Source organism: Centropristis striata, chromosome 1 (assembly GCF_030273125.1).
Source record: "Centropristis striata isolate RG_2023a ecotype Rhode Island chromosome 1, C.striata_1.0, whole genome shotgun sequence".
Lineage (NCBI taxonomy): Eukaryota > Metazoa > Chordata > Actinopteri > Perciformes > Serranidae > Centropristis > Centropristis striata.
This window is the reverse complement of record NC_081517.1, coordinates 34,356,720-34,368,150: the sequence shown is the minus strand read 5'-3', so window position 1 is coordinate 34,368,150 and position 11,431 is coordinate 34,356,720. Positions and strand designations below refer to the sequence as shown.

The following is an 11,431-nucleotide window of genomic DNA, read 5'->3' as shown; positions in this document are numbered from 1 at the left end:
ACAACAAAAACCCCTTATCAACATCCACAAAGGTGGTACATGATTAATTTGGTGCTCTGGTGCAATCATGTCTGTTAATCATTGACTTTGGATTGAGAAAAACACCATTATAAAAGTTTTATGGATTTTAATTCAGAGTACAGAAAGCACTGTTTTGTAAATATTGTTTTATAAATCTGTGAAAAATGTAATTCTGTGTGAATTTATGTTGAAGCTTTTAGATCAGGTAAAAAAACCTGTCACTTTTTTTTCATAATTGTTGTGCTTTTGTGTATAACATACTGTTTCAAGTGATCTACAAGAAATAAAACATTGTGAAATGAATAAGAGAACCGTTTTTCTTCTGTGCACTCACATAGATTAAACTCGCACATGGCAGTTCTTGCCAATGGATATGTGTGATGAATACTAAATATATACTCAGTTTCAGTTGAAAACAAGTAATATGACGTCCATTCTGAGGAAAAATGTACAAATTGTGTGGCTGTGTTGCAACACATCAACGTCTCCGTACGTATTGGCTGGTTTTCTTGATGAGCTCATTTGATAACTTGATAACAGTGTGTCACTCAGCACACAGGATCTTTTTATGGTCTTCATCCTCGTTCCTCTTTCACTTCACCTTCTCCTTCTTGAAAATGCCCTTATCTGTTCCTAAAACCCAAGAAATTCTTGCAAATTACTTTTTATTTTCAGCCCTTTAGTTCTAATAAAAACTGTGCAGCATTATTGAGTTTCTGTCAAACTGACAAACAGTGAGCAAGGTTTACTGTGATGCTTTCAAACCTGCACTGTGGCCTTTGACTCTGGATCAGCTGTCTTATCAGTACTTCTGTTATTCTGTATCAAGACTGAGCTTGTCTGTTTTATATCAGCCATCTCCAGACATCACATTTTCTGTTTTAAGATCATTTTGATACAGATTTAAGATGAATATATTCAGATCGTGCTCACATTAAATTGATCTCAACCATGCCATCTGCTGGACAAATAACATTACAGCTGAACACAACCTTGTTAGTAAAACTTTGTGTTGTGTTTGGGGGCCCTAAAAGAAGCAAGTAAGTGAACCGTAGAAGGTTGTACATGACATTCAGAACATTAATATAGCAGTAAACTAAAGATAGAGTGCAGTAATGGAGTCCTGATCAGTGGATGAACTCACGTGTGTGTGTGTGTGTGTGTGTGTGTGTGTGTGTGTGTGTGTGTGTGTGTGTGTGTTCCTTTCTGAATTTATTCCTTTCAGATCATTTATGTCCCATGTGCATGGACATAAATGAATTGGCACAAAATGTATCCAACACAAACTTTGTTGCACACAAAAAGGCATGTATACAGTTTGACAGGTTACTTGCTTTACTCATAAAGTTTGAAAAAAAATGTGCAGATTATATATATATATATATATATATATATATATATATATATATATATATATATATATTATTATTATTATTATTTTCCTGCAGCATGATAATGTCAGTACTCTTAAAAAAAATATTTAAAAAAGGTGTTGGTTTTGGTTTTCTCTGTGTCCACAGGTCCACAAACGTGTTCTGTTGTCAAAAGTCAAAACACCCCACAAACCCTCCACCAGGGGGCGATCTCACACAGTAAGCCTGGAGTAAAGGTGCAGGTAGGTGCTAGGTACCCTGTGGGGTAATTGAGGTGAAGGACTCTTCACAGCAGACATCTGAACTTGAAATAGCAGGAAAATCACAGGTGAAATCAAGTTAGTTAAGAATGGGCCATGTGACTGTATAAAATACATTAAATGTAGCCACAGAGCCACATTGAATTTTATTAGCCTGTATAGAATAATAGCCCTTTTGTTTTTCAAAGCAGGCATTTCGACTTTTCCTAAAAATACAGGTGTCACTATTATTAACAGAAAGTGAAACCAGCTTAATGTAATTTACCTATACTTTCATTTTATTATTAAACCCAGTGCTTTTACTGTGGCTCACCACTCAATCAAATGTATTTTTTTTTAGAACTTTTAAGTTATATTAATATATTTTACAATATGTCTGTAGTTTTCATTCATTACCCTTATCCGCTTATCCGTCAGGGCGAGAGGCAGGGTACCAGGTCACCACACTATCGCAGGGCTGACATATAGTTACAGACAATCACGCCTACGGGCAATCTAGAGTCACCAATTAAACCTAAGTGCGTGTTTTTGGACTGTGGGAGGACAACATGCAAACTCCACACAGGAGAGCCGCAGGCGGGAGGCGAACCGTCGACCCTCTTGCTGTGAGGCGAGTATTAACCACTAAATAGCATGTTATTTACGGTAAGGTGATCTCTTTGATTTTTAAACCTTTGCCACATACATTTTATTTACTTAAAAGAGTATGTTGGCTTTACCTTTTTTTTTTTTTCATGTACACATTTTTATTGTCTCGATTTCAGCATCGCAGCATTGTAGCGAAGCTGCGTATCGCTGTCTGACGATCAAACGGAAGCGTCTGAAATCAAAGATTTTGTCTCACAGGTTTCACATCATCACCTCACGAACAGTACAGGAAGCTCTGTTCATCCTCCCTCTCTCTCTCTCTCCCTCTCTCTCTCTCTCTCTCTCTCTCTCTCTCTCTCTCTCTCTCTCTCTGTGTCTCATATGTGGGAGACACAGGCCTTATGTAGTTAGTGCTGCAGGATGATGCACCTCTGTTGGGCCACTCTTTTGCTCTGTCTTTCTGCCCATGCAGGTATGTTAAATCCTCTCACAACATTTAAAGTCTGCCTGAAACAAAAATCACTCAACCAGTTGAGAGGAATATTTTTCAACTGTGTAAAAGAGTTTGAGTATCTGCTTCCAGACATACTGTGTGTTTGTCTCTTTTATGACAGAGGACAAAGCATTCTGTCGAGAGTCTGGCAGGACTGTCACCTTGAAGTGTTCCTACGAGAGATGTTCCAGCAGCAGAGATACTCCTCGGGGGATGTATCTGTACGTACACCAGTATGAGATGGAGCTTAAAGAGGTGCTGTACTACCACTCATATAATGGAACAGATACAATCACCCCACGAAGCAGCTACACAGGCAGGATTCAGACAAAGGGAACTCTGCAGAACCACACCATCACCATTAGCAACCTGACCGTGAATGACTCTGGTGTCTACAGGTGTTTCTACAAAAGGAAAGTTGATTTAAAATGCAATGCCTACATACTTTTTGTAACAGGTGAGTTTTTTTATTTTTTCTTCTCAAAAAGTGGTATGTAACTTTATCAGGCACTAATTCTTTTTTACTCTTCTAGTACATGTCATGGGAAAATATTTAATAGGAAAATCTACTTAGTTAGTTATGTAATTTTATATACAAAACATATTGTAAGTATATAAGATATGATACTAAATGTTTTTTTCTTGCTCTTCTAAGGTCATAAAAAGCCAATATGTAGAAAAGTATTGATGCGGAAACATTTAACTTTGAAACAAACTCGGCTTGCACATTTGATAAAGGTGACAAAATACAGACATGACCATGAAATGACGATAAAAATAAATTAATGAAGATAAAGAACTTTATCGTATGTTATCTGCATTACTCACATGTAGTACTTACTCAGTGCGACTCCAGGGAGGTCTACTACCCTAATATATATCAGATTGTTATAAAACTCAAATAAAATAAATATACTTACAGACTAGAGACTAGATTCAAATAAAAAGCATGTGAAAACCAATATATTATTGATTTACAGTATCTACATTTTGCAGATAACATATTTGTGTTATTTTACCTGAGTAAAATATACAAAAAAAATGTAATATAGTATTTTTACACTGTCCTATTGTGATGAATATAAATATTAAGTACATAGAATACTCCACCACTGGTGGACCAAGATAATATCTACTTTCTTTTAGTTTTAAAGAGCCTCAGGTCTATTCATAGTTAAAGTTCTGCTACAAATGCTGTCGCTATAGATGGAAACAATAGGAACATTTGCATGAAGACATTTCATTTGGTTTAACTCTTGTTTGCCTTTTCATTATTTCACACAGAAGTGGCACCCTGTCCTGGTCGGTTAGAGGTGCCTTGTGCACCTGCCACTGAAAGAAGTCTATCTCTGGAGTTAATAATCGTCGGCGCCTGCACCATCAGCGTGCTGGTAACCATAGTGTTTCTCTTGCTGATCATCCCCAGGGTGAGTTCAGGGAAGCTTCCTGTGTGTGCAGATATTAATCACTCTGCATGTACAGAGTACAAAGAAAACCCTTTCAGTCTGCAGGATGTGGCTGCAGTTTCTATGAACTCTAATAAGTGTATTTCTGTTTATAAAACTGTCTCAAGATAAATTGCTAGACAAGTTTCCTTGCAAATATCAAGACACCAGTTGTGGAAAGTTTCTAAGTACATTTTCTCAAGTACTGTACTCAAGTACAATTTTGAGGTACTTGTACTTTACTTCAGTATTTCCATTTTATGTCACTTTATACTTCTACTCCACTACATTTTGAGGCAAATATTTTACTTTTTACTCCACTACATTTAGCTGACAACTTCAGTTACTTTTCAGGTCGAGATTTAACATAAAAAACATGATAAATTGATTAGAAGTGATTAAACATTTTTTAAGTAAACCTAAAACAGTATTTAGTTTAAATGAGCCCTAACTTGGGAAAATATATTTAACAATCAGAGTGGGTCCATTCTGCATAACGAGTACTTTTACTTTTGATACTTTAAGTACATTTTGATGCTGATACTTTTGTACTTTTACTGAAGTAAGTTTTGAAGGACTTTTACTTGTATTGGAGTAAATTCTGCAGTGTGGAATATGTCTTCCACCACTGCAAGACACCTTACTAATTTTTTAATTTGGTTTAAAACCCTCAACAACTACAGAAATACATACGTTTTTCATAAAGGTAATGGCACTGACATGCTTGTAAAGCGAAGTGAAGTTTCAGAACATACTCTTCAGATCCTTACACATAAGTCTTACATTTACTTTATCATTAAATAAAATATATTAATTAAAGATACCTGAAATATAACATGACACCTTTTATCTGTTTCGATTTGCTTGGATTATTTCTGTTAGAATGTTTTTTTCTCAGACATAGCCAACATAAAACATGCCAAAACTAGTGTCACCAGAGACCTTGAGTCACTGATTGTCTAACATTAAAACATCTTAGAATTTCTTCTACTTAACATATCCCAAAATTTCAGTCTTCTCTTCTCTAAATGTGTTTCTTAAAAGGTCTTAATTGCAATGACAGTAATTTTCTGATATCTGTATGAACTTATCCCATCAGACACTGTATGGATCAATGTTTCCCTGCCAACAGGTGAGACGATGGACTCCCAACAGAAGAGCCACACGCGCCCCTCAGGTCGAGAATGATACAGTGTACGAAGTCATGAACAAGAACGGGCCCCGCCATGTTCCACAGCACTCAACGCCAAGCCTGTATTCTGGTGTTTAGGATCATTTGTCAACAAATATTAATTAGCAGCAACAGCGTGTGACTGGGACTGTTTTCACCTGTGTGTGTGTGTGTGTGTGTGTGTGTGTGTGTGTGTGTGTGTGTGTTCTTGTACTTCCTACATAGTGAGGACCAGAACACGTTTTTAACCAACAGAGTGGGGACATTTTTGCAAATTGAGGACATTTTGGCCGGTCCTCTCAAAAATGAGAGTTTAAAAAATTAACTGAAACTGTATTGTGTGGTTACAAAACTAACTTATAGTGAAAATGTCCTTCGTTTTCGTCATTGTCAACTTTTTTCATACATAATGAAGATGGATAAGACAAAGGAAATGAAGGCAAAATGTATTTGTGACCTCTTTTAATCTCCCACCCAACAAATACCCCATTTCAAAAAACTAAAACTAATAAAAACTCAACTAAAACTAAAGCATTTCAAAAACAAAAATACTGAACTAAAACTGGCAAACTCACTCTAAAAACTAATTAAAACTAATTGAATTTGAAACCAAAAAATCACAATGAAGATAAAACTAATACTAATGAAAAATCCAAAAACTATTATAACTTTTCAAGGGAATTCACTATTACAATGTGTGTGTGTGTGTGTGTGTGTGTGTGTGTCATCATGGTGCAAATACACTCAAAAAGTGAGAACAATACCAGCCACACACCGTCACAGCTGGTAATCATACAAACAATCTAAAATACATTTGAATTTAAATATTTGTGTAGCTTGTGCTTTTTTGGTTATATTTGACTGCTTAATCACGAGTAATAGAGTAAATGTATTAATAATGTTCCTTGTTCTCTCATACTTTATAACAACAGTTTATTAGTTTAAATGATTAATGCCAGCATTAATTTGACAATAAAAAGACTCTTTAGGTTTTACTGAAAATGAATGTGTGTTGTCAGGGCTTGCAGGGGTTTATGGTCTATAATAATTACAAAATAAAAGTTAGGGAACAAACAAAACTGAGCGCTAAAACTATATGATGAATAAGTCTGACAAGTCAGATTATTGATTTGCTTGAATTTACAATAAAGCACAAACGTGAATTTCATGTTTTTTTTGTTTTCTTCTGTGGCTTCCAGGCAAAGGCAGCTTTTACAAAAATACAAAAATCTGGGGCAGATATTGTTCCATGTTGAGGGAAACAACTGCTAAAATGTACATGTGGTCACAAACCACAGGGTGGGGGGATATGTGTGGGTGGTTTGCAACTGTAAAGTTCTCACCTGAAAGATGGTTCACATAAACAAGAAAGCTAACAAAAGATAAAGATAACAAAGGGTTTTACAAATACATGTACAATATACAATTACAATAACAATAGGTATTACGATTACACCCGCACACAATTTTTTTTGTATGTATGACGTAATGTATGACGTTAACATATACTGTATGTGATGCAGCATTTGTGTTTCTAGTTGATGTCAGATGTTTTGCTCACATACAACAGGTGCAGTTTCATCTGCACCTGTTGTATGTGAGCGTGTGTATAGAGTTGCAAACAAATGTATATAAAACAAAAAACTTTTTTTATTATTGCCTTAATACAAAATTATCTCACTTTAATTCCATGTGTTTCTGTCTGACTTCTTGTGGGGTTTTTTTTTTAAATCTTATATATGACTTAGTAAGATTCATACAACGTGCATGTCTAACTGAGTCACAGGCATTACAGAAACAAGGTCTAGCAGACAATATATCATTAATAATAATTAATAATGATTATGATGATGTTCAGTAGTTCAAAGAGTTTCAACATGTTTACACTTGAATAGTTGAATAGAATGGCACAAAGGCACATAATGTTTTCCACCTGGCCTTTAGACTCATTCTGTGGTATTTACTCCCCCAGCCACTGACCTAAATAACACCGTGGTATTTCATGTGAGTGTGGGTTTTACAAACTGAAAGATGGTCACAACTGAATGACACCAAGTTTATCTAAGCTTACTTCCTGAACTCACCAACTTCCCTTCATTTCATCTTTGTACTTTCACCAGCAGACTATGTCTGCTGTCTCCAATAATATAAAACATATGTTTGTCTTTTATTGCTGTTTGATTTTGATTTGAGTTCATTCTCATTCTCCATTTATTGTATGTACCTCAGAACCACTGGAAATGAGGGTTACATCATTTTCCTAGAAGAAGAAATTTTACCCATCAAGCTTTTACATTTTATTTTTTGCCAAATTGCCTCCAGTGACACAGTATGAGCACCTTAGTCAAAAGTACATAATATTAATTATTATTATTAATAATAATAATATATTAATATTAATTATATTATATTATATTTATATTTATATTTATATTTATATTTATATTTATATTTATATTAAATATCAATATGACTCTCTTCCAGAAATGGGTTCAAGTTTAAGTTTGTAAGTTTGCCTTCTCTTATTTTAAGCTGGTAGAGTCCTTCAAACAAGGAGTTGGCAGCAAAAGCAGAAACTTTGTCCTCTCATTATAGTAAAAGCACTAATAACACCATATATGTTCATGCAGCAGGTCCCTGCTAATTTGCATGCTGGTTTATTATTGCAAAAGCCACGTTTAACCAGAAGAGGGCGGCATTGGGCAGCCACACACACAAACCTGGCACTAACCATCTGATAGTCAATGCATTGACTCACAGGTTTGCACACCAAGTAAGAGGTTGTTGTTGGACAGCACTGCAGTGTGATTGGTCAGGGAGTGCGTCAACCAAAAAGAGCATCAGCATGGCGTCTGTTTAGGGGTGTATACCAGTGATTTGATGTTTTTACCGGCTTTAGTAGTATTGGAGTAGTGGACGCTCAGCTGTGGCAGGAATTTGAACATGGGGGCGGTTCAATCATTCTACGATGCTTAAGTCCCTCCCCCAGCTAGGCAGACAATCAATCATTCAATCAATCAATCAAGCAAGCAAGCAAGCAAAGTCGCGAGCTGACTTTTTTCCCACACGCTCATATTAGACATACATTCAATAAGTAACTGATATGAATAAGTTACTACCTAGAATTAACGGCAGATACGTTTGTGACAAAATATTAAAAGAACAGAGCTTTCGATAAAATGACGACAGAATGACATCACGGCTGTTTTGTTTCTCTGGTCCAGTCAATACATTTTATTTCAAGGCTGTAAATGAAAAAAGACATGTTTTTAATCATGTATATAATAACAATACTTATCTCCTATCTCCAATTGGGATCCGTGCGTAAAAGCGCGTCAATGGCACTCCTCTCGCCCCCACCCCCACGCGCTCACAGTTATTTCACCATGGTCGTGCGGTCTCGAGACTCTCAACTAAAGTGCACATCATCGAGCTCAGCTGATCACACGGCATTTCTGCATCTGCGCTGCCTGCAGTCACCGAGTGGCATCACGCACAAGAAACAAGTGCAGACAAACTGAGACAACAAAGTCCACTCCAGTTTATTTGGACGACGGAACTGCGCGAGACACGGACAGTCCCGGGTTTCCTCTGAGGACCATTTGACCGACGACTGAGAGAAGTGGACCAACAGCAAAACCAGAGCATGAAGAAGATCGCCAATACAGGTAGTGTAAAGATGTTTTTTTTTCAAAAAAGTATGCTAAAATACAGTTATTATTGTAATATTATATTGCATCATTTAAACGTATTTAGTCAGATATCACATGATATAAACACTGCAGAAAAATTATCACAAGCATGAATTATGCATATATAATGTGACCTACTTTAAGTACCATATATATGAATGATTTATAAAAAATATTTTGCATGTCAACACAACCTGCAGTATAGAGTTATTGTTATTAGAAGACTGTGTGTAAAAAATGATTCTCTTTAAACTTTATTTCTACTCTCCTTGACTTGCCTTTTTATCACTTTCCAACTTGCCAAACTCTGTCACTCAGTCTTCGCCCCCTCTGTTGTTTTGGGCCAGTTTGTTTTTCGGCTGAGTGTGCAGCAGCACCCATGGGGAGCACCTCGGGGTCCCCTGGCTATTAAAGTCTCATGTGCATCATCATCTGTCCTTCTCAGTCTGACCTTCTGTGTGGATGCACTGGCCCCTCCAGGCTGCGCTCCCTTCACGGACTCACAGTGCTGCACGCGTGTGTGTTTGGCTTCAACAAACATTTTGGATGTCTGTTTGCTCGTGATGTCAGTGGACATGCTTTTGCCTGCTCATGTTGGCGTCTGCATGCATGACACAATATAGTGTGTGCTTGTGTTTGTGTGTGTGTGTGTGTGTGTGTGTGTGTGTGTGTATTATACAACACATCTCTGGCTTTGCTCAGGCCCCATCTGTGCATTGCCCCTCTCGCAGCATTTAGGGGCATAGGACGGGCTCTGGGGAGAAAAATAAAGCGCTCTAAATTAAACAGACAGAAAAAAGAGGCACAAACTGATGCTGCGGAGGCTTGTGTTGGAAACAGAACACATATTAAACACTGAGTGAAGAAAATACATTTCATTTCAGGTCATCAAAGACCAAAATAAGACGATAAAAAAAGACAATATTCTCATATCATATCAAGTAATTAGAGAAACAAATCAATTTAAAATACCTACTATTTTTGTGTTTATTATCAATGCAAAGTTAATATGGTCATTCAATCTTACATTTCTATCCAATGTGTACCTGCCAGGCGTGCAGGTACAAGTCCAAAAATCTGCCATAATGGCAACAAATTTTAAATGACACAACCAGTTGAAGCATTAAAAAAAAGTTCAAAAGTTAAATGGTAAACAATGAATATACTAGTTTGAATATACAGTCTATGGTTTGAATGTGAACTTTGATCCAGCTCGGGGGAAGTGTGAACGTGCACAATACTGCCTCCTGCTGGCAGGTGATCAACACATCGTCATATCTCAATATTATGGTTGGTCACAATTTGGTTATGTTTAGGCAACAAAACTACTTAAAAAATAAAGTACATTATTAGGAATAGCAAAAGATGTGAAGAAAGAGTTAAATAACTAGATGTAACTGCTGCAAATGAGGTAGTTAGATAACAAAATGTGACATTTAGAAGTCACATTATGCATGATAGTTGTATAAAGAACGACAATGCCTTTAGATTTCACACAGTACACAAATACTGGTCTCCTGCATCAAAGTCCTGCATTTGTTTGACGCATCCACCACCCCTCACATCCTCCCTCAGTGGACCTTACCGTTCTTCATATCCCATATCCTTTCTCCTGCCTTTGCTCCTACACTCTGTATATTACTTCTGCCTTTGCATCCTTTATAATTACTACGGCCACTAGAGACTGCCACTAATGGACATTAATTTGGGTTGAAATAATCCTATCGGTTGTTTTTTGGGGGAGGACAGTCTCTTCTTATTACCTAATTATGTGTCTGTGCCATCATATTATATCTGGTTCACATTAAACTTTCTACCAAAATTCAGATTATCAAAGTATTACCCACCATGTGCGCAGCAACTATCACAAACACAGCAGCAGTCCGGAGCCGTTAGAAATCAGTGCTTGACCTTTCAAGGAATCTAAATATGGGAAAGGTCATTCTTAGAGGTGAGGGACTGGGCTGTTTAAGGAGTCTTATCACAAACTGTCAGTTTCTATCTCTGGAGATCCTCAACCCCTACACCTGCACAAACACAGCACAGCGATACAAACTCACTTAAACTATTTGCTGTTATGTTTATCCAGTGGTAGATTGGTAGTTCAGTAGGTGGTCACATGGGCCACAACAGGTGTTATGTTGTTGCTTTTTCACTCTTTTCCCACAGAGTCCAGATGTAATTTCCCATCCAGGATGCTTGGAAACTGCTGTTACTTTTGACGGAATAAAACCGTGTTTTTAACCCGATGGTTTTTACATACTTTGATCTTGGGGTTGACTGGTAGTCTGATCTCTCTCCAGGCAAACACCGGGCAGCCACACTCTGTTCAAAGCTCGTAGTTGCTCCAGCAGTTTCTCCATGCACCATCTTGACCCGAAGGTGTCA

The 11,431-nt window shown here is 37.0% G+C and overlaps 1 protein-coding gene across 1 annotated transcript in view; it reads left to right on the top strand.

The window, feature by feature from the left end:
* The first annotated feature begins 8,567 nt into the window (after nucleotides 1–8,567).
* Nucleotides 8,568–11,431, top strand: part of septin9b (septin 9b) — a 90,888-nt gene continuing 88,024 nt past the window's right edge. The window contains exon 1 of the mRNA XM_059339783.1: nucleotides 8,568–9,019. Within this exon, the coding sequence (XP_059195766.1) occupies nucleotides 8,998–9,019 (22 nt within the window). The 5' untranslated portion in view covers nucleotides 8,568–8,997. The remainder of the gene's footprint in view (nucleotides 9,020–11,431) is intronic.